The 25,222-nt window shown below is 42.1% G+C and overlaps 1 protein-coding gene across 1 annotated transcript; it reads right to left on the bottom strand.

Moving 5' to 3' along the window:
- Positions 1-1,110: 1,110 nt before the first annotated feature.
- Positions 1,111-24,800, bottom strand: SLC30A2 (solute carrier family 30 member 2). Its single transcript, XM_075853466.1, has 8 exons — positions 24,338-24,800; positions 19,210-19,424; positions 18,268-18,414; positions 15,911-16,064; positions 14,240-14,423; positions 14,007-14,112; positions 13,748-13,882; positions 1,111-1,824 (listed from the first exon to the last, which is right to left on the bottom strand). Exons 1-8 carry the CDS (start codon positions 24,379-24,381, stop codon positions 1,679-1,681), a joined length of 1,131 nt encoding a protein of 376 aa, XP_075709581.1. The 5' UTR covers positions 24,382-24,800; the 3' UTR covers positions 1,111-1,678.
- Between the last annotated feature and the right edge of the window lie 422 nt (positions 24,801-25,222).

Raw genomic sequence — 25,222 nt, 5'->3', positions numbered from 1 at the left:
GATTGTATTAAAGGAACAGTGTCATCACAGAAAATGTTTTCATATGTTCAAGATGTTAGCGCTTTATTAAAAACGTTTATATTTATTTGTGTGTTTGTGTTTTACTTTCTTATTTTTACACTTTTTCTTCCCTATGGGGGCTGCCATTTTTTGTTCCATTTCTGTGTGTGTCGATTAACGACACATACAGACATGGAATACGGCAGCCACAGTCCCATAAAGATGACGAACGGCTCCCGTCCCATTCACTTGTGTGTACGGCGTCTGTGTGGGAACTGCGCATGCGCCGCTCCCACACAGTCCAACTTGAAATTGGCGCCGTCCGGCGCCATTTTCCTGTGGACCAGAAGTCGCGGCCGGACAGTAATATTACTACTTCCAGTCGCGGCTTCCGGACTTGTGCACTTGGACCAGCGGCAGCGGCCGGAGGGAGCCGCGGCGGCAGGAGCAGTTAAGAGATTTCAATGTATGTTCGTGTTTGTGTGTGTTTACTACTGTATGTAAACCTACTACACTGTGTGTTAGCTCAAAAAATGGCGACACACAGTGTAGGAGGTTAGACCGTTCAAACCCCTCGTTTATCCCGGCACTAGCCAGGATAAAGGAGGGGGGGATGCTGAGAGCTCACTAGAGCGAGGGCTTTTTACCCAATTTTGCAATGCTGCAATTTTGGGAATAGCTCCATCTAGTGACCAGAAATGGGAAATACTATAAATTAGAATTAATTTATAATATTTCCTGACTCGTGAAAAAAATAAAAAAAATTTGAACAATGTTTAATCACCCACACACTAAATGTTTAATTAAAAAAAAACAAACATGTTTTTTCTGGTAACACATTGCCTTTAAGTATCGTTCATCCAGATACATTACGACTATTGCTCCTTGTAAATGGATCTAATGAGCCCCGATGTGCTATATTGTCGATCTGCACTCGTTTTACCAGCCAGGAATTGGGCCATGTAAATGGACGTTAATCGGACTCTCCATAGAGGGGGCAGAGGATCTCTGACATAAAGCTCTTTTCTCTTGCAGCTGCTCATTTTCTGTTTTGCATACTGAAGGTTTAAAGTCTTATTGCACATACACCATAAAAACCCGGATACAGGATTAAAGGAATATTTTATGATAGCTAGGAGGTGTGTATACATAGGAATACACACACACATAGCACATTGTTTTATTAATATTTATATTATCACCATTTATATAAAACTTCATTTAACCTAGGGTTACCAAATGGGTACAATAATAGCATGTTATCAGAGGAGTGTCATAACTTGTCATATTTGCAATTGTTAACAGATTGCTAAAATCTAACAAGAAATAACTAAATTACAGAAGAACATCACGTCAATGTTTTATTTGTTATCTAGTTGCCAAAGTCTTTCCCTCTTGCTTTAATAATGTGCAAATGTCTGCAAGAGATAAAAGCAGTCTAACCACCCCATGGTGGAGAAAAGACCCGCCTCACTACTCATCTTGAAGAATATGCAAGGAAGACAGCACAGATAACAAGTAGGGGGGTCCCAAAATGCAGCTCTCAGGCTGGATGTCATCCTTGGCTAGAGGTCAGTGCTAAGGTCTTTTAGAATGTTCACAGCCAAGCAAAAACACCCCTCTCACAGAACTGGAGGCAATCCCAGTCAACAATGGTTTCCAAATACAAGATGCATTACTAGTCAGTGGGGTCCTGACATTCTTGACAATCTCTCATATCATCTGAGTAATTTTCTATTTGGATAGTAGTTGTGTGAAAGTGGAATTTACTCCGTAGTCGAGAGCTGGCCTCCTTTAGCACCATCTGAGAGTCTGCTCCCTCATCTATGGCAAAAGAGAATAGGAGAGAGGTTACCCATCAGTTATACAAAAAAACACAAGTCAAATAAATAATAAGAAAAAGGAAACATACAGAGCAAGTCTAAGTGCATTCTCCGGAGAGGAGTCAAGACTAAACAAAGATAGAAACACAAACATAATGTAAAATAACGCATACAATTATGTCCAAAAAGGCATTCTTTCTAAAGAAAAAAAAATCTGACACGCAATATGGCCGTTACATTTCTCAGCAGCTTTCCTGGGTTCTGAACAGCAATTCTGCCCAGTTACATGTCAATACAGGAACTAGATGCATATATTACTGCATAAATAGGCAAGTTTGCCACTCAGAAGTCTGGATAAAATGCGTGACAATCTCACTGGAAGCCAATATAGCAGAGATTTAGTCATCAAGCTTACCTAGAAACGACATGTAGAATTTTTACAATATAGAATTGTACTTATAATTTTATCAAACAAAAAAAAGTTTCTAGAGCTTACACAGCTTATGTGGGTTTGCCACAATCTCATTTTTCCAAACTAGTTTTAATACAGTAGCGGTCATTTTCATTGCAACCAGTCTTTTTTTTTTTTTTTAGCTAAAGACAGGAGTGGATACAAAAGAGGAGACGTCATCAGGTCTTTCTGTTATACCGTATTTTTCCAACTATAAGACGCACTTTATAGAAAGAATAAATCTTGCTAAAAAGGTCCCTCCTTATAGTCGGCAGTCAAGATGCCGGGTTGCGCCAGACCCCCTCTGACTGCTTACTTAATCCCTTCCCGATCCTTATGGAGCGGGGGAGGGCGGTGATATTTGGAGCGGGCTCACGCAAAGAGCCTGCTCGATACATTACAGGTTTCAGCTGTCATTTACAGCTGACACGCTGCTCTAAAGGCCAGGAACAGTGATTGCGCTGTTCCTGGTTGTTTAACTAGTTAAAGGGGTTTTGCCATGAGAGACATTTATGACATATCCACAGGAAGCGTAGCCATTTTTTAATGGATGTTTGACCAATAAAAGAATATAGTGATTAAAATTTGGGAGACGTCTGCTGATGTTCAGCCATTCTTTTTCTGAGGATTACATTACGTTAGACTGGGTTGGTCTGATTTTACAGCGTGACACCGCTCCTGATATCGGAATATGTGCTACTTCAAACACTTTATTTTTTGGATATCCACAGGATATGTCAAATATCAGGTAGATGCGGGTCCCACCTCTGGGACCCGCATCTATCTCTAGAACGGGGCCCCTAAACACTGTTCTAGCTTTTTGTGCTCACGCTGACTACAGCCACTTACTGATTACATTGTCGAGTTACAGAAACAGCGTAACTCGCTGAGATACGTTCTAGAGATAGGTGCGGGTGCCAGAGGTGGGACCCACATCTATCTGACATTTAGGACAAATCCTGTGGATATGTCCTAAATGTCCCTCATGGGAAAACCCCATGCCGTGGTCAATAGTGACCACGGCATTCAAAGAGGCTCTGTCACCAGATTTTGCAACCCCTATCTGCTATTGCAGCAGATAGGCGCTGCAATGTAGATTACAGTAACGTTTTTATTTTTAAAAAACGAGAATTTTTGGCCAAGTTATGACCATTTTTGTAGTTATGCAAATGAGGCTTGCAAAAGTCCAAGTGGGTGTGTTTAAAAGTAAAAGTCCAAGTGGGCGTGTATTATGTGCGTACATCGGGGCATTTTTAATACTTTTACTAGCTGGGCGCTCTGACGAGAAGTATCATCCACTTCTCTTCAGAACGCCCAGCTTCTGCCAGATCACGCTGTGACGTCACTCACAGGTCCTGCATCGTGTCAGACGAGCGAGGACACATCGGCACCAGAGGCTTCAGTTGATTCTGCAGCAGCATCGGCGTTAGAAGGTAAGTCGATGTAGCTACTTACCTGCAAACGCTGATGCTGCTGCAGAATCAACTGTAGCCTCTGGTGCCGATGTGTCCTCGCTCGTCTGACACGATGCAGGACCTGTGAGTGACGTCACAGCATGATCTGGCAGAAGCTGGGCGTTCTGAAGAGAAGTGGATGATACTTCTCATCAGAACGCCCAGCTAGTAAAAGTAGTAAAAACGCCCGATGTACGCACATAATACACGCCCACTTCGACTTTTACTTTTAAACACACCCACTTGGACTTTTGCAAGCCTCATTTGCATAACTACAAAAATGGTCATAACTTGGCCAAAAATGCTCGTTTTTTTAAAAATAAAAACGTTACTGTAATCTACATTGCAGCGCCTATCTGCTGCAATAGCAGATAGGGGTTGCAAAATCTGGTGACAGAGCCTCTTTAAAGAGGCTCTGTCACCACATTATAAGTGGCCTATCTTGTACATAATGTGATCGGCGCTGTAATGTAGATTACAGCAGTGTTTTTTTATTTAGAAAAACTATCATTTTTATGGAGAGAAGTGTATGACGCTGATTGGTCAGCGTCATACACTCCTCTGTAAAACACCCACTTGGCCAAAAAGTAAAACATGCCCAGTTGTCCATTAAGAAAGTCATTAGCATAAAGCTAATATAGGTCACAACTCACAAAATGATCGTTTTTCTAAATAAAAAACACTGCTGTAATCTACATTACAGCGCCGATCACATTATGTACAAGATAGGGCATTTATAACGTGGTGACAGAGCCTCATTAAACCGTTAGATGGGGGACGGGCCCCCTACAACAGACCAACATGCCCCGTAATAATGCGATATGGGTGGGTGCCTATGGTTGTCATGGTAGCCCAGGGGCTGAATGAAGGCCCCCAGGTCTGCTTTCGGTCTGTCTCTACTAAGCCATGCCCCCGGCAGGATTTAGCAGGAGCCTGTAAAAATGACTATATACTACAATACATTTGTATTGCAGTGTATTGTACCAGCAATCTAACGATTGCTGGTTCAAGTCCCCTAGGGGAACGAATAAAATTATTTTTTTTTCATTTATTTTTTTAAAAAAAAGTGGCAAAATAGAAAAAATATTAAAAAAAAAAAGTAAAAAAACAAAAAAAACACAATTACTACAATATACCGTTATTTAACGCACACCGTGAACGGCGTAAAAAAACTAGATTTAAAGGGAATGTGTTGCCAGCAAAACATGTTTTTTTTTTTTTAGTTAAACAATTAGTGTATAGGTGATTAAACATTGTTCTAATTTTTTTATTTTTTTCACGAGTCAGGAAATATTATAAATTGGATTCTAATTTATAATATTTCCCATTGCTGGTCACTAAATGGAGCCATTCCCAAAATTGCAGCATTGCATGTGGTAAAGCAACCACATTGCTTTATGCTGCAAAATTGGGTAAAAAGCCCTCGCTCTAGTGAGCTCTCAGCATCCCCCCCCTCCTTTATCCTGGCTAGTGCCGGGATAAACGAGGGGATTGAACGGTCTAACCTCCTACACTGTGTGTCGCCATTTTTTGAGCTAACACACAGTGTAGTAGGTTTACATACAGTAGTAAACACACACAAACACGAGCATACATAGAAATCTCTTACCTGCTCCTGCCGCCGCGGCTCCCTCCGGCCCGTCCGCTCCGTCTGCTGCCGCTGGTCCAAGTGCACAAGTCCGGAAGCCGCGACCGGAAGTAGTAATCTTACTGTCCGGCCGCGACTTCCGGTCCACAGGAAAATGGTGCCGGACGGCGCGCATTTCAAATTGGACTGTGTGGGAGCGGCGCATGCGCAGTTCCCACACAGACGGCGTACATGTTAGTGGATGGAACGGGCCCCGTTCGCAGTCCCTATGGGACTGGAGCTGCCGTATTCCATGTCTGTATGTGTCGTTAATCGACACATAAAGAAATGGAAAAAAAAATGGCAGCCCCCATAGGGAAGAAAAAGTGTAAAAATAAGAAAAAGTAACACACAAATTAAGCCAAACGTTTTTAACAAAGCACTAACATCTTTAACATATTTTAAAAAAAAATTGTGGTAACACTGTTCCTTTAAAAAACACCAGAATCGTTGTTTTTTGGTCACCTTAGCGCTAAAAAAAGAAAAAATAACTAAAATGCGATCAAAAAAATCGTATGTACAAAAAAAAAAAAAAAGCCCTCACACCGCTCAATCGATTAAAGTATATATATATATATATATATATATATATATATATATATAAAAAATTAGGGCTGTCAGAATGTGGCGAAATAGAAAAAAATTTGATTTTGCAAATATTTGTTTCGTTGTAAAAGTAGTAATATTATGAAATCCTTTTTTCCCTAATTTCTGTTGTCTAAAACCTGGGTGCGTCTTATAGTCCGGTGAGTCTTCTAGTCCGAAAAATACGGTACTTCCTTTAGGATGAACTCCTATGTTTGATTACAAAAACTGCATGTGTGATTTCACCCTTTGACAGGTTATACAGCGTCTTTATCTTAAAGAGACTCTGTCACCACATTATAAGTGCCCTATCTCCTACATAAGGAGATGGGCGCAATAATGTAGGTGACAGCAGTGCTTTTTATTTAGAAAAACTATCTATTTTTACCACGTTAGGAGCGATTTTAGTTTTATGCTAATGACTTTCTTAATACCCAAGTGGTCGTGTTTTTACTTTAGACCAAGTGGGCGTTGTACAGTGGAGTGTACGACGCTGACCAAACAGCGTCATACACTTCGCCCCATTCATTTAGTCAGCGCTTAGTGACACTGCGTTGATCACTATGTGCGGTCATATACTGATATATTAATGTTACTGAAGTGTTTAGACATTCCTTCCAGCCAGGACAGGATGTCTATTCACAATCCCGGCACTTCGTTAACGTTTCTGTGGTACTTACAGCAGAGCAAGCGTAATCTCGCTGTAACCTGTCATTTACAGCGTGATCTCGCGAGATTACGCTTGCTCTGCTCTAACTACCACAGAAACGTTAACGAGGTGCCGAGATTGTGAATAGACATCCCGTCCTGGCTGGAAGGAATGTCTATTCACGGTCTAAACACTTCAGTAACGTTAGTATGTCAGTATAAGACAGCACATAGTGATCCCTATGCGCAGACTAAATGAATGGAGAGAAGTGCATGACGCGGATTGGTCAGCGTCATACACTCCTCTGTACAACGCCCACTTGGTCTAAAGTAAAAACACGTCCACTTAAGCATTAAGAAAGTCATTAGAATAATGCTAAAATCGCTCCTAACGTGGTAAAAATAGATTGTTTTATTAAATAAAAAGCATTACTGTCACCTACATTATAGCGCCCATCTCCTTATGTAGGAGATAGGGCACTTATAAATGTGGTGACAGAGCCTCTTTAAGTGAGAAACTCACTGATGTGAAGGCTGTATAGCACTCGAACCCTACATTTCTGTTACTGACCTATTAACCCCTCAACACCGAAGGGGTTTTAAACCTTAGTGACCAGAGCAATTTTCGCAGATGTAACGCAGTATAACTCTATATGTGTTTTATGTATCGATGTGAATTTTGCACTGTTTACTTGAGACATGTAGTGCTTCCTTTTTGTGGTATATATGTATAGGTAACATTTTTGTTACTTTTTTTATAGCCATGGAAAGACAGAAAAAAAAAGGAAAAATGTTGATTTTTCATCATTTAAAATGTAACAGTTTGAAAATAAAAGTAATTGTATCATACAAATGTATTGAAATATATTTTTTCATTTATCCTGATCATAAGGACACCTGACTTGGAGGTGTAGTTTATTTTTTTTTGACCAGAAATATAGTATAAAACACAAGTGCCCCTTTTTTCAATTGCGCACTAAAATGTCTTAAATTTCGTTTTTTACACCATTGTAGTAATGTATGGGGAATGGACTTGAAGTCCAATAAATAATGGTAAAAAACATTATGTTCTACAAACTAGACACTCTAAAGTCTATTTCTAGTGGTTCAATTTCTGTTTTAACCCTTCACATCTTTTTTTTGCCCAAGCTTGGACAAATTCTGTAAATTGCATTTTTTTTTTTTACAAAAGTGTCACTTTTCTTAGGCCATTTCGAAACACCATATGACATAATGGTAAAAGTGACACCTTTCCACATTCTGCTATTTCTCCCGTGTACGGCGATACCAAATATGTGTGTCTAATCTGTTATACGGACCCGTTATAGGGCATATCATAGGAGTCCATTTTGGCTTTTGGAGGCCTTTTTACGCCAGAGCGGATTTTTGCCGTGGTACTGCAGGTCATTTTGACAAGTATAAATGTCCTGCTAATATTCATCTAGGGGTATAGTGAGTATTTTTATTAGGTGGAAAGAAATAAAAAAATATGTTTTTCCAGAAAATACAGTATTGCAGCATTTTTACAGTGAAACATTATCCAATAAGCAACCCTCCGTTTTGGTTCTCCCTACAAAAACAGTGTGAAAGTAAATGAGTTAATAATGTGGGTAATATCACGGTCTTTGCCTTCATAGGTTCTAAAGGCAGATGTGTAGCCTGTACCACTCTCTTTTTTGCTCTCTTTGAGGGGATGTACTGGCGGAATGAGAGCCTGCCTTTGTAACTCATCCACCGCTAGGTTTTTTTCGGGGTTGTACACCGGCATAAATGACTCCTCCAAAGTTTTTATCAGGGGCCTTATTTTATACAGGCAGTCACGGCCTGGATCACTACTACATGTCGTTAAAATGAAGGAAGCGCATTAGCACTTCACATCTGCATCTGGTCATACCGGCTGGAAAAACAGGCGCAGCATGTGTAGGGCTTGTTGCCCAATATGGCCGGATTGAGGGCTTTTTCACTAACCCCATGTTGAGGATAAGCCCCAATTTTTTTTTTTTAAGTTCGCCAGTATTTGTGGGGTGCCACTGCATAGGATGATGTTGGCTTTTCAGCAAAGAATTGGCGAGCATACAGATTGGTTTGGTTGACAACCAGCTCCAATAGTTTATCTACAATGAATATTTAAAAAAAGAAAAAAGAAAAAAAATCGAGGGCTGTAAAATTTGCCACATTAATATTCATCCCTGCTGTGGCAATAAATTCTGGGATATTAGGGGAAAAGGACTCTGGGTGCCCACTCAATATATTCTGGGGGAATAGAGTGGCCCGTGTTTTGTGGTACTTCTGCGGCATGCCCTGTGCTTGTGGACTCTGCAGCGACACTTGCATGGACGCGGTTTCTGTATCGCTTTCATCAGTCAGAAATTAACATGGCGTATGCCAGTTTCACCGTGAACCTTTTATGGGCCATTGTAATTACACACACGTACAACAAAGACTGTAACCAGACGCACACGCAGACAAATTTTATTATTTTTTCTTTACTTTTTTTTTTCCCACAGACAAAAATACACGGACGTCACAAAAGAACACTTCACAAAAAACTGATGTCGAACAAACACGTAGACTATAAAACTTTTTTTTTTACATATATTTTTTAGAATTTTTTTTTTGCGCAAAAAAAAAAAAATATACAGACGTCACACACGTACGCTACACAAAAACCCTAGGCTAAACCTAGACTAACTCTAGAATAGAACCTAGAATAACATTAAGGGCACGTTCACACGTGGCAGAATTGCTGTGGAATTCCGCTATGGACAGTCCGCAGTGGAATTCCTCCAGCGGACGTTTTTTACATTTGTTTCTATACATTTTTAGGAGAGTTAGTGCAGACGTTGCGGAAAACTCCGCTGCGGACCATAGGCTGCGGTGCGTAATTTTCCCTCCGCAGAATGCACTGTCTGTTGCGGAGAAGAAGCGGAATTTCACTGCGTATTTCAGCCTTTGCAATGCAAAAAATGAAATCTGTGGCAAGTCCACTGTGTTTTCTGAAACATCTGAATTACCGGTCAAATATGCAAATGTTGGTGCAGATTCGTTGCGTAAATCTGCACCAACATTTGCAGCGGAAAAACTCTGCCACGTGTGAACGTGCCCGAAGGATAACCCTAGCCTAGGTATACAATTGACGTTTATATAAAGTTTATAGATTAGATTTTTTGCGAGTTTGGTGTCACAGTAAAATTCTCCCTCTGTCTCTTCTCATACAGAGTAACAAGTGTGAGGAGAGACAGAGACAGGTAGGAGAAACACTTTGTTTTTCATTTTGTGATCACTGTGAATGGTTCTCACAGTGATCACATGAACGGAGACCACGGTTATTGGACTCCGATCATCACTCTGAAGCCTTGGCTGTTGGTAACAGCCTTGGCTTCAGAGGCAGATTACCCGATGACCGGGAAAACCGCTCCGATGCGGCCCCCTCCCTCCCAAACCACTCAGATGTGGCCGGCACTTGCTATTGAGTGCCACATCTGAGGGGTTAAAACTGATCGGAGACCACTGCTAGTGGTCTCCGATCGTTGCCCTGAAGCCCGAGGCTGTTAGTAACAGTCCGGTCTTCAGGAGATCCCCGCGGAAACCACTCCGATGCGGACCCATCCCTCGCAAACCACTCAGATGCGGCACTTGCTATTCAGCACCGCATCTGAGGGGTTAAATACGATCGGAGACCACTGCTAGTGGTCTCCGATCGTTGCCCTGAAGCCCGAGGCTGTTACCAGCAGCCCCGTTTTCAGCAGCACCCCGCACGATGCGGGGAAAGTTCTTCTGAAGTGCAGACGTGAAAAGCCGACACTTCAGAAGAACTACCCTGAACGGCCGACGTAAAAACACTAGACGCCGGTCATTAAGGGGTTAACCACTTCCTGACCAGGCCCGTTTTCGCGTTTTAGCCATTTGCCAATTTAAAAGCAAATTCTTCTTCTATTACTGTTCCAACCTACATGTATTTGGTCTTGTTTTTTTCAGAACATGTTGGGCTTCCTTATTTTGTAAAAAAAATAAGTGATATATTTTACTTTTTAAAAAATGTAATAAGGAAAGAAGGGAAATAAATGTTAAAAAAAAGTGTGAATGTGACTTTGGATCATGTTTTTTTTTTTACATCTGGTGTCTGTCACTGGGTAAATACACCTGAATACATATTTAACAACTTCTGCAGACTTCAGTTATATCAAATATGTGCGCATTTCTTACACACGGTGTGCAAGTCGGCGGTTACAATGAGGGTATGTTCACACGCAAACTCAGATTTTCAGACGTTTTTTGAGTTGTTTTCAATAGAATCTATGAAAAACGGCTCCAAAAATGTCCCAAGAAGTGACCTGCACTTCTTTTTCGAGGCTGTTTGTTTTCGCGGCCGTTTTTTTTAAAACGGCCACGTAAAAAATACCGGCACATCGGAACGGAACGCCGTTTTTCCGGGAGCTTACGGCCCGAAAAACAGCCAAAAATAGCCCGTGTGAACATACCCTCAGTGTTGCGCAAACCAGCTTTGGAAAATTTGCTTTCCAAAAGCCAGTTTGCTGACACTACACAACCATTACAGATGTTGTGAAGTGCTAAAACACCCCCAAAAATAACTCTAGAGAATTACACCCCCCAGCTATTCGATTAGTGACATATAAATGATTCTAGCCCTGTATTTTTTTTCCAGACAATTAATTGACTTTGATGGGAAAAATTAAAACTGCCATTTATTTTCCAAATAGGAGAATTCAGGTGACCTTTTCGGACATCTGGTGCATGCCACTGGGCAAACACACCAGAATACATATTTGTCAACTTCTGCCGACTTCAGTGATACAACATATGTGGCCATTTCATACACGCTGAGTTTACAATGAATGGTGCGTGAACTGGCTTTTGGAGAGCACATTTTTCAAAGCGATCTTTGTGTATGCGACCAGTGTCGGGGCCTAAAGCCCCATGCACACGACCGTGCCCGCAATCACGGCCCGCAAAATAACGGACATGTTCCATAATTCCCGAAACATTTCCACAGCACGGACACCCTTCCGTAGTGCTACAGAAAGGTGTCAGTGTTCAATGAAAGTGAATGGCTCCGTTTTTGTGGACCGCAATTGCGGTCCGCAAAAACTGAGGTTTTTTTACGGTCGTGTGCATGGGGCCTAAGTCGCCGTGTAGCCATAGCCTAAAGCCGCCTGCACACGGCCGTGCCCGTAATCACGGCCAGTGATTACAGGCATGGCCGGCCATGGACAGACACTCGTATTTGCAGACCGTAAAATAAAAAACAGGACATGACCCGCAAAAAAAGGACATTTCTACAGCCTGGACACCTTCCTGTAAATATACGGAAAGGCGTCCATGGGCAATAGAAAACAATGGGTCCGTACTTTGTTCCGCAGTTACGTTACGTAATTGCGGATCAAAATTACGGCCGTGTTCATGGGGCCTAAAACCGTACATCTCTATATGATATACATCCATATACAGTATATATATATATGATATGAAAGATAAAGAGATAGGGGCGTTGCAACCACTCTGCGGACCACTTCATTCCCTTCATTTCTATGGGTACGTTTTCTCACACGGACGCCCCCCCCTGGTTTTACCAGGTGGGTATAGATTTACACTTTGGCCTATTTCAGGATACCCTGACTTGATGCATTTGTGGCAATCCGGGCATTTTTCACCATTTAAACAAGAGGTACAGATTATATATAGGAACATATGTGTAAACTATATACTAGATTTTAACAATATGATACCATAATAGTATTCACAACTGAAATAGGTGCCTTTTTGTAGCCGCATGGTATTTAACGCTGTTCCATGTGTATCAATGAATATCTACCCATGATTGTACTACCACTGTCTGTTTTGGTCCATGTACAGACAATGTTCTTTAGATCCTGCTTTGCATTTTTATAATGTTAGTATAAATGTTATTATAATAAAAAGACAACTTTCTATTTATTTATGGCTTTGTGACTCATTGTTCTCTTGTTTTGCTTAAGATAAAGAGATCGGTAGATCGAAATAATAATAATCTTTATTTGTAGAACTAATTTTTTTCCGCAATTTAGATATATATATTATAATCAGCCATCTCTTATCTATCGGTCTCATATATATTGATATATAACATAGTTCTAGGCTTGGGCTACACGACGACTTTGGCCATGACACAAGTTCCATGGCCAAAAATAGTTTTGTCCGGTAAAATTACCGCGATCACATTAACTGTCGTTACTTGTACACTACGGAACATAGTGATCTTTGGCCGCGCGACTGTCGTGTCCAAAGTCGCCGTGTAGCCCCAGCCTAAAACTATACTATATATCAATATATATATATGAGATACACATAAAGAGACATGGAGCGATAGATATGAGATCGATAGAACTATTTATTGGAGGAAAAAAAAAGTGTGTGTGTTTTATTACTACTATTATTCTCCCTTCCTCACAGGAGGGACAATAATATGGGGAAGTATGGAGAGTATGGGGAAGCGCCGTCAACGGGGAAAATATTGTGATCATTGTGACAGTTTGTGACAGTTTGTCACAACGATCACATGGCCAGAGACTACACTGATTGGTCTCTGGCCAGAGCTTCACGATGTCAGCTGTATCATGGAGCTAAAAAAAAAAAAAAAGTATATCTCTGCAGGACGTACTAGAAACGCCCTGCAGAGTGAATTGCGGACTGCCTGGACGTGTATAGACTATTGGCGGTCCGCAAGTGGTTAAATGAGACGATGGAAATAAAATGAAAAAATTGCTTGGTCATTATAAGGCCTAAAATAAAATGGGCTGGCCACTAAGGGTGTAAAGGGATTCTGTCACCAGAAATTGGCGGATAAAAAGCAGCAGCACAGTAAGATAGTGTAGTCTCACCAGAGTAGAATGCGGTTTTCCTTTTTCAGATGCATGGCTCCATTGCAGAAATAGAAGTTTATTCTTAAAATATACAAATGAGCTGTTTGGAGTAACGAGGGAGTCACCATTGCTCCAAATAGGTTTACCTGGTCTCCCCAGTTAATCCCTACCTTCTCTGATTGACAGGGCCAGGCAGTGTAGAAGCCATGATCATGCCAGGTCGAATCAGCTCTACTGCCCATTGCATCACACAAAAATAAAAAATTTACAAAAACGGGGGAAGGGAAAAAAAAACTTACTTATTGCTATATGAACAGAAAGAACAGGTTGGGACACTGTCAGGGCCCAGATATGGAGGCTGTGAAGAGCTTTCACTCCAATTATAGAGAGTAGGGTATCCCTTACCATGTTAAAGTCAACACCTTTAGGTGTACCTGTAGAGAGATAAAAAAAAATAAAAATAAAAATTATCTAAAGTCAATCAGCGACAATTAGGGACCCAGTACAATTACCCTCAACTCTAGTCAATCACTAAAATTACTGAGCCTTTACACTTACCCTCCATTAGTACAAGCAGAACATCTCTAAGAATGGTCAACGTGGTACCCAGAACAAGGACAGAAAACATGAATGTGCAGATGGGGTCGATAATTTTGTATTCTGGCTGGTAGAAGAAAGATGGTCATAAGGGATTACAGTCAGTTTCTTGCATAAAATCCACATTTTAATCGACTGTCTAATTTTCACACAAAGGTGGCAAAGATATAAAAAATCTGTCACCGCTGAATTACCTTGAAATAGATGACATAGGCAGCAACTAGGACACCTAAGCTTTGCAGCAAATCCCCAACCACATGAATAAAGGCAGCACGAACACTAGGGTTATGTAGCTCTCCATTACTGTGTGAATGAGAGTGAGTATTTCCAGCTCCGTGACTGTGTCCATGTCCAGTCTGATGAAGTGTTATACCCATTCTATAGAACAGAGGATAAAAGAATGAATTTACACAAATATAAATCAGGTTACATAAATTCAGATTTTATTTAAATAGAAGACATACACAAACTTATATCTGTATATGATCTGTGTGGGTCAGACACTCGGACCCCACACCGATCAGCTGCTCCGGTGGCCTGCGGGAACCGGATGACGTTAGACAGTATGCAATGTACGGAGCCGGAAGCGGTCGGCTCCATACATTGCATAGCAGCCGCCATGCAGCTCGGCCGCTATTCCGTGACCGGAGCCAACTGCTTCCGGCATGGACGTCCGATGCCCCAGAGGCCACCGGAGCAGCTGATCGGTGCGGGGTCAGGGTGTCCGACCCCCACAGATCATAGATTGATGACCTATCCGGTGGATAGGTCATCAGTTGTCCGGTAGTGGGATGGGTTAGAGAATAATTTAACACTGTACATCTAATAGGTCATAGGGAGTTGAAACAAAAGGCCTCTCTCATGGAGAAAACTTGAGACCAGTTGCCTGCATTCAAAGTTCCCCTAGGCTGAGTGGATCTTTTATCTGCTAGGAGAACTCAAAGCCTTGTTTCTGATTTATAAAGGAATAGTAACAACCACTCTAAACACATTTGCTCACAGCAACAGCTGTGCAGTCTGAACTTTACATACAAATAGCAGTGGAAGAAACCTCCAATGAAAATCAGTTGTGATAGCCTTTTTTTTTTTAATCGAAAAGGTGATTTTTAACTTTGGCATTTTATAAATACAAATTTACTGCAGCTTATTATCGGAATGCTTCCCTTTGAACTAGGAATACTTCTGATAATATTATTATATAAATGAATTGCAGTTTTTGCTAGGCAAACCTTGAGAACCGGATCACACACATGCAGTTTTTGGCAAATTTTTTTTTAGCCAAGGCAGGAAGTGAATCCATGAGGAAGGAAACGTATAAAGAAAAGACTAGGAGGGGGGCATTGTAAACATATTGTTTTCTCTGTCATGCAACTTGCATGACCGAGACAAAAGGTGTTTCATTCCCCCGACGCCACGATCGGAAGTGCCACTAAGGCAGGCACTTGATGTGCAAGTGTTACTGCATGCTGCCAGTCTCGCACCTCTGCTCTGAGTGACAGCTCCAGCTCTCTCCTGTTTGGCCACTAGAGCTATCACTCAGAGCAGACAGTGCCACTTGCGACCACTGCAGGAGATCAAACGTCAGTTTATCCGTCATGCAACTGACAAATCAAATGTCAGTTTCTCGGTCAGGCATGACCAAGACAAAAAGGTATATTTACATTGCCCGCCCCCTCCTTTATATCGCTCTGTCAGAAGTTTTGAGGCCTCAAAACCGCTGACAGATTCCCTTTGACACAAAGGATCTGGTCATTTTTTTTATTTTTTTTTACTGAACTGGTGGACCATTATAAATAACTCTACACCTTGAGCTATAGGTAATACATGCATTTGTAACTGAGAGCATCAAATAATCCATTACATACATAATATTCACGGCTACGGCACAGCCAGATGTAATTAACATAGCGTCTCCTTCAATTTCATAGTTTCCTGAAATTATCCGTTCTACAGCCAAATACACCAAGACTCCAGTCACTACCCAGATGGACAAGACAGATAGGAGGGCTCCTAGGATTTCTGAAAATAGGAGAAAACTATTTAAGCTCAAAGCTACATTTAAGAAATCAAATGTTACATATATACAGATAACAGCAACAGTTGACTACTTTATACCAGTTTGGCAAAGTAAGCTGGTTTTAAGTGTAGGAAACAGGTTGGTACCAAATTGGCACAAACGAATAGCTCTGAAAACTATATGCCATAATCCATGTAGTGTTGACTGTCATAAGAGTCAAGAGGCTTACAAGAAATGTTAAAGACAGTAGAGGTTAACAGCTCTGGCACACGACCGAGATCGGGCCATTAAAAACGGTTGGTGCGTCGGCCGGATTTCCCAGCCCGACCACGGTACAGGTGAATGGGACTCCTGGCATCATAGACATTTCTAATGCTAGGAGACTCTGCCTTCTCGTGGAACTGCTGTTCTGTACTTTATCATTTTTTTTGCAGTACGGAACAGCAGTTCCATGGGGAGGTAGAGACTCCTAGCATCATAAAATGTCTGATGCCGGGAGTCCCGTTCACCTCTTGTGATCTGGCTGGGAAATCCGGCCGACATACGGACTGGTTTTCACGGCCCGATCTCGGTTGTGTGCCAAATCAGTTATACTTCCCACGTCGGTTGGTGGAATAAAGGCAATGTTTGGGGGTGTAATAAAGACAAAAGGCTGGGATCGGATAGAGAATAATTCAACACAGTACATCTAATACAGCAGTGGTCAGCACTGTCAGATGTAGATCTGAGTCCTTTTACCCCTGTGCAAAACTATATACAGGCCCTAAAAAGGTAAGATGTATCATCATCTATATACATTATAACAATAGTAGTACTTTTACAGTGCGATAGCTCCGTACAACAAGATTACAGCTTTGTGTAATTAGCATAAAGGTCGGGATTGGGCTGTGAAAACGAGAGCCGATCGATGAGATCTCCTTTCACAAGGAGCAAAGCTCAGTTACGTATGGGGATGAGCGATCGTTACTACGACCATTTGTCCTCATACATTTCCAGCATGTTGGTAGCACATCACCCTGTTTACACAGGGAGATGTGCTGCCGACTAGCGACCATTTTATTGGCCGCATAAATGAGAATGATCATTTGCTCGTCATCGGCTGATCTTTGCCCCGGTTACATTGGGCATTGATCAGGAACGAGCGTTCATATGAACACTTGTTTGCCCGTGTAAAAGGGCCTTAAATGGGTTTTCCCATCAGCAACATTTATGGCATATCCACAGGATATGCCATAAACGTCAGTTAGGTGGGGGTACCACCTCTGGGCCCCTTCCTATCTCTAGAACGGGACCCAAAACCTGGGTTCTACCTCTTTTCTTTGCGGCTGGAGCGTGTGATTTCCGACCATGAAGAAGACAACAGCGTAGCTCGCTGAGCTACGTTATATAAGTAACTCCCATAGTAGTGAATAGCAGTTGCAGAAGCAGCGTAGCACACAAACTACACGGTTTTTTTCTTCGTGGTCGGAAATCACACGCTTTAGCTGCAACACAGAGGTAGATCGGGGTTTAGGGGACCCCGTTTTAGAGATAGGTGGGACCCACATCTATCTGACATTTATGGCCTATCCCATAGATATTTCATAATGGTCTCTGAGGGGAAAACCCCTTTAAGGGTGGTTTTACACTGTCAGATTTCAGAGGGTAAATGAGTGCTGATCGACGATTTAGCCCATTGACCGGCGCACCATGTACATGCAACAATTATTGTACTGTATGGGGACAAAAGATAGTTTGTCCCCGTAGTTTCCATCATTACACGGGGAGATATGCTGCCTACAACGATGACTTTTAGTGGCGAGTATTTGCTCGTTTGTCGGCTGATCGCTGGGCCCTTTTACAGGGGCCGATGGAAAAGAACAAACATTCCATTCCTCCGATCGGCCCATGTAAAAGGGTCTTTACTCATTGAACTTCAACACCTCCTGTATGCAGTGTGGCTGTCCTCTTATGTAAGATCAGGGTCTATGGCCCCAAGGAATAAGGGAACTCGTTGAAACTGCTCCCTTTATAATTCTCCCCTCCCCCAATAGCAAAGTGTAGTGCAGGCAAACGTACACTGGTTATTCTGCCTGAGAACTCTGAGGTTATATCCTATCTGTGCAAATTTAATAACTTAAAAACACACAATGAGGTAGAATATTTGTGCAAGTTTACCACCTACCCTTACACCCAAGTATCAATAATTGCAAAATTATTGCTCACCTGCTCGATGCCAGCCAAAATTCATTGTTTTTGTGGCTGGACGAGAAGACATCCAGAGGGCAAATAAACTGATCATCATGCTTGCAAAATCTGTCAGAAGGTGGGCAGCATCTGTCATGATGGCCAAACTGTGTGCAATGTACCCACCTGTCAATAGAGCACAAGGTGGCAAAAATACACTTTTTTAAATATTCAAAAACTGTAAAAGGCGATAAACATCCAGTATGTACAGCATACATACAACTTTAATGTGTCTCTCCACCTGCTATTTCACTATAGGCCACATGATGCTTAATAGGTAAACTATAAGTTGCAAATCTTTAACTGTAACTTAATTGAAAGTATCACACTAGATGGCAACAGTTGTATAGTTATATAGTGTTAAAAGTGCTGTCATCATTAACGATTGCAATGATAAGTGATCCCCAACGGTCGCGGTACAATTCAACTGTGGAAGCTTGCATTTCACATGCAGGATAGGGCATCAGATAACCAAGGTGGCCGTATGCCTCACTTTAGAGGAAAGCAGAGCCAACACAGGCAAAGGATACCTGTTGGCTAAACCGGTATGGACAATCCCCCTTTTCTGATTTCCCTATTAGGCCTCATGCAAGATCCGTATCGCACGGATCCTGAACACTGCACCTATAGCCATACGGCAGCACACGAAGAGTCTATGGGTCCGTGTGCATGAGCCCTCTGCAGGACTTACGGCTTTGGTGAATGCATCGGTTATTGATCACAGACCTGACGGCAAGATACATCTTTGTATACATGATGCATTGAAGCTGTATCTCAAAGATTTAAAACATTTTCTAACACAGACCAATTCAAAATCAAATAAAACATGGATTTATAGAAAGAAAATTGCCTTCAAAAGTGTACATAGCCTTTAAATGCAATTGACAGTCTAACGTGTCATACAAGTCACATATCTCTTACCTATAACCTCTCCAATCATGAACAGTAGACAGACTACAGATGCCACATAAAGTTTCTTTCGAGCACGCTCTTTTTCTGCGCTGTGCCAATCATCCTGTGCTCTATTGGAGTGGCAGTGCTTGTTCCCCTGGTGACCCAATTCAATGCCATTTAAATCTGACACATAGGCAAACATTTGGTCATGGAAGTCTTTGCCCGAGACTCCAGAGTACGTACTGGCAAATACAAAAAGTTGTTAAAAAAAATGTATTATTACATGCGAGTGGATGGAAATAGATTTTCTGCACATCCATTCAGATACATTCTAACACAGATCAGCGAACAAAGTTGTAAGCAGTCCTAAAGGGACCACAACATTACTATTAATAGCAACAGCGAGAGTGCCCCATCTATATCTCCAGTAATGTGAACAGTGATTGGGCCAGATGGATTGCAACCTATAAGATCATATTTTTCCCATGAGACACGCAGAGCAAGGTAACTTGCAGCCACTTATCTCGCCCTCCACATATGAATGCTCAGTCAAGCCACACAGGCATTAGGGAGTCGGGGAGAACTTATAGGGTCTATTCAGACGAGCGATGTTCACATCCGGGTACATAACGGACTGGACACTGACACATTAAAGTCAATGCACTCATTCACATATCCGCTGCATGCACTAGTTTGGGCCAATTCCTGCACTAGATTTGTCAATTAAAGTCAATGGGTCAGCGAAAAAATAAATAAAATCGGACAGCACACGGACACTATTCGAGTGCATTACGTTTTTCCCTGATGGGTTGCTGGGATATGCAGGGAAAAAAAAAAGCAGTCTATCATCTCTGATGCTACACTAACGTTAAAAACGGACACACGGAACGCAATCCGATGCAAAATCTTCCCTGAAGTAACACTGGTTTTCCAATGCTCATCTGAAGACAGCCGGCAAATGACAACTCCTTCAGGATTTTTGAGGCAAATTTTGAAATGGCTTTTTTTTTTTTTTTTTTAACGCATTATATGCAAAAACCACGCACAAGTTCTTTGTGTTTTTTATTATTTACAATTGATTTCAACGGATGTTCAAAGGTGGAAACCGCACCAAGTATGGATGTGGTTTTTGCATCAAAATCAGCTCCAAAAATCTGGGCCCAAGATAGGGCATGTCGCTTTTTCCCCAACAAGCAGTCAAATACCACCCAGATAAAAAAAAAAAAAAAACTACGATGATTCTAATGCGGTTTCCCAGTCAAACTCAGTCTGAGCTAGGCCTAAAAGCCCCAACACATAGTGTTAATAATACTTGAAATTATTAATTATTATTAGCAAGTCCACGCAGGACAGAAAATTCCACCGGAAATCCACGTGCGGATTTTGTCGTAAATCCACTGTGTTTCTGCAGCAAAATTCACATTTTAGACAGTTTTGCTGTGGATTTTGTTGCGGTTTTCACTCCTCTCATTGAAAGGAGTGAAATCCGCAAGATATATTGACATTCTGCAGATTTAAAAATCTGAACCAAAATCTGAGTAATTTTTGGTGCAGAAATTTCCCACGGACGGAAAATCTGCAGCACATGTGAACATAGCCTAATGATAGTAACTTAGAGAAAGAGTTGAAGCTATCTATTTTCACCACTTTATTAGCAATTTTAGATTTCTGCTAACCGGTCACCAGCATTTCACGTGTTGAACTTTGCTTATCCCTCACTGGCCACTGCTAGTAAAAGTTAATTGGCTTTATCCCCGCTCCTAAATTCCTCCCCCGACTGTAAATAACGGTCTGCAAACATTTTGCGCTTTTTACCGTAATAATGCGTTGCCCTTTGTGCACACACACCAGAAGAGAACATCAATACACAAGCGTGGGATTTTGTGTGTTGGGAGAAGACGAGGAGCTGTCAATCAAAAGTACAGAGGCGGGGTAAACTCGGACAGACTTGAGGATTGAAGATTTGACTCTTTTCAAACGAAGATTTGACTCTTTTCTGCTCATTAGCATACGATGTGGGAACCCAAAAATCTGAATACTAAAGCTACAGGGCCGACTAAGAAGACAAATATAGGTTATATAGAAATGATTTTTCACCCACCACCACCTGGTATTGCTGGTTTAATAGGTAAAATGCTGGTGACAGGTTCTCTTTAATGCCCAAGTGGGTGTATTTTTACTTTAGACCAAGTGGGCGTTGTACAGAGGAGTGTATGATGCTGACCAATCAGTGAACAATCAGCATCATACACTTCTCTCCATTCATTTAGGCAGCGCATAGGAATCCTGTTAGATCAGTATGTGCTGTCTTATACTAACACATTAACAATACTGAAGTGTTTAGACAGTGAATAGACATTCCACGGGATGTCTATTCACAATCCCTGCACTTCGTTACTCTTTCTATGGTAGTTACAGCAGAGGAAGCGTGATCTCGTTGTAACCTGTCATTTACTGCGTAATCTCGTTGTAACCTGTCATTTACTGCGTAATGTCGCGAGATCACGCTTCCTCTGCTGTAACTACCACAGACAGAGTAACGAAGTGCAGAGATTGTAAATAGACATCCCGTGGAATGTCTATTCACTGTCTAAACACTTCAGTATTGTTAATGTGTTAGTATAAGACAGCACATAAGGATCTAACAGGATCCCTATGCGCTGAGTAAATGAATGGAGAGGAGTGCATGACGCCGATTGGTCAGCGTCATACACTCCCCTGTACAACGCCCACTTGGTCTAAAGTAAAAACACGCCCACTTGGGCATTAAGGAACTCATTAGCATAAATCTAAAATCGCTAATAAAGTGGTGAAAACAGATCGTTTTTTTTAATACAAAGCATCACTGTCACCTACATTATAGCGCCCATCTCCTTATATAAGAGATAGGGCACTTATAATGTGGTGACAGAGTCTCTTTAAGTAGTTAAAATGATAGGTTAAATAAGTAACCAACAAGATGCAAAATCCCATTGTTTACTTGCACTGAAGCCAAATGTTAACCGGTTGCTATGGGTTACTTGAATTCTGGCAGTTGCAATCCCCCACAACTTCACTAGGTTTCATTATTAGCCTATGTAATATTTATTTTCCATAGAAATACACAAAGGGCTCTTCCATAACACTAGACTTTGGTGTTTTTTTTAACCATTTTTCTAAATCTTTGACCCGTTGTAAAACATTGATAGATTACTGATTATATCTGTGACTCTAACCAAGTGTGAGGCACAAGGAGGATTCTAAGGCTATGTTCACATGGAGTATTTTGGGGGAGGAATATCTGCCTCAAAATTCCGTTTGGAACTTTGAGGCAGATTTTCCTCTCCCTGCACGCCAATTTTCGCGCCGTTTTTCGCCCGTGGCCATTGAGAGCCGCGGGCATAAAACAGCGCGAAATACGCTTTCTCTGCCTCCCATTGAAGTCAATGGGAGGTCAGAGGCGGAAGCGCCCGAAGATAGGGCATGTCGCTTTTTCCCGCGAGGCAGTTTTACTGCTCGCGGGAAAAAGACGCCGACGCCTCCCATTGAAATCAATGGGAGGCGTTCTCTGGCCGTTTTTGCGACGCGGTTTCCGCGTCAAAAAACTCGGCAAAATACCCCGTGTGAACATAGCCTTATAGTCGTGGTTTGCAGCAGATAAACAAGCTAAGGCCCCATGCCCACAACCGTAAAAACGCCCGTAATTACGGGCCCATAGACATATATTGGCCATGGGTGCATTCCCGTTTGCGTACGTGAAGGTGCCCGGGCCGTTGAAAAATATCGAACACGTCCTATTTCAGGCCGTAATTGCAGCACGGGCAGGCCCATAGAAGTCTATGGGGATCCCGTAATTACGGGTGGCTACGTGTGTGCACCCGTAATTACGGGAGCGTTGCTAGGCGACTTCAGGGGATTTCAATTTTTGAACAAAGAGAAGCAGAGAAAATGGCGTCTGAACGAACATGTGACCCTTTTAAGGGGTTTGGACATGATTGTGGAATCATTTCTAACCTCCCTTTATTTACAGGTCCGTAAATACGGGTCAAAACGTGTGACAAAGGACCCGTATTTACGGGAGGGAAAAAATACGGTCGTGTGCATTATAGAAGACCGTTCACATCTATGCAATTGATCACTACATTTATGAGACACTAGGGCAAATTTATTTATGTATTAATGCCAGTTTTCCGCCATAAAAAGAAATGAAGCCCCCTGCGGCTGTTTTCCTGAGAAGTCCAAATATGTTAGAATAAGGCCTTATTCACACGAACGTGTCCGTTTTGCGTGAGTAAAAAACGCAGGGTTTTTCCTGCGTTGCAGTTCCGTGTGACATCAGTGTATGGTGCGTGTCAGCGGTTTTTATGCGCGTATGTCATGCGCTTCACGTCAGCAAAATCATTCCTTTAGCAACCGTTGCGTGAATCACGCACAGCACACGGATGTGCGTCCGTGTGCTGTCCGTGATTTTCACACACCCATTGACTTCAATGGGTGCGTGATGCACAAAAAAAAACGCACAAGTATAGGACATGCAGTAAGTTTCACGCTGCGTGAAAAACACGGAATGTCTGAATGGCCCCATTGGCGATCGTTATATTCACGCGCGTAACACGGACGTGAAATACGCACGTGTGAATTAAGCCTAAGGGCGGTAGGGTTCAGAGTCGCAACCGTCACGTCGGGATTTGAAGCCCTAATATGGGTGCGTTTCTGAACACATACCGTATTACGCTTGTGTGAAACTGGTCTCAGCATAGAAGGTCTGGTTCACACAGTGCAGATTTGATGCAGATTTTGCATGAATTTTTTTTTAAGCCAAAACCAGAATTGGATCCAATAGAGGGGACACTTTAAGACCTTGCTTTATATAGGTCTTCTGTTTCAGTTCCATTCCTGACTTTGGCTTAAAAAAATCATCACTAGCGATGGTCTGAGCTGGCCACTGGCACACTACAACACAACACAACACTACACTACACTACTATTCCCAGGCTCCAGTGAGGAGAAACATACACTATAGAATCACATCGCAAATTCATGAAAACTCTATAGTAATTGTCTACACAGACATGGTTAGTCAGCGAGGATCCTTACGCGTGCACCTCAGCCCTAGTTAACCCACATAGACATGCAGGTGTGTGGTTGATCCGAGGGGATAAAGCGAGCTCCTCACCGTTTCTCTCCATTGAGTAGTTGCAGCTTCTCTTCGCCGTCCATGGTTTATGGAGCCGTGTGTCCCGCACCACAGCTATAACTGGTTCCACCAACGTCGGCTTGTCTGTCCTTTATCTACTCAGTCCGTGTGAATGAAGCGCCGGGTGCAAAGAGCCGGCTGCAAAAGTTTCCAAAATCCCAAACAGCGCCTCCCGTGTGTAGCAGCCGGAGCCCCCTGTGCTGCGCTCATGTCTGCTGAAAGAGCCGTCCCCTCCATTCATCCCCAGCATCAGTGCACACGGGCCGCGCATTCCAGGACGTGCGGCGGGATCCATAGGTGACCTGCATCAGTCAGCTGTGGGGAGTACATGTGGTTATATGTATGGAGGACGCGCCTTCACCTCAGTTTATTGTATTTTTTTTTTCTGTTTTGTTGGAGCTGGGTTCACATGGTCGAAAATTATGCAAAAATAAAATTAAAAAAAGCCTCATTTTAGGTTAGGGTTCGATGGCGATATATTGCTTGCGATGGTGTGTGATGTGGTCTCATATGAGATTCAAACGCCTATGATATGTTCATTGCAATTGTAAAAATGATAGGGACTATTTGCGAGACTCATAATATTTAACTAGGTGGTATCACTCTGCGTTCTAATATGAATGCGCCTGTGCGATATATTGCCTTGAAGCGATGTAAAAGGGCAGTTATTTCTTAGGTGCTCCGTTTTTGGCATCTGCCGGGAAATGCAATCTACGTATACCGCTAATGGGAACTGCAAAAAAGCAGCCCTAAAGAGGACCTCTCCGTTCTTCTAACTTGTTTGTTTCAGTAAATACTTGTATTCCCCATAAAATCACAATTCTGGTGCATCTTTTCTTAGAACTCTGCATTGTGCCATTCCTC

This window comes from Rhinoderma darwinii, chromosome 2, assembly GCF_050947455.1.
Source record: "Rhinoderma darwinii isolate aRhiDar2 chromosome 2, aRhiDar2.hap1, whole genome shotgun sequence".
Lineage (NCBI taxonomy): Eukaryota > Metazoa > Chordata > Amphibia > Anura > Rhinodermatidae > Rhinoderma > Rhinoderma darwinii.
Note: the sequence above shows the minus strand (reverse complement) of the source record. Positions and strands in the feature narration are given on the sequence as shown.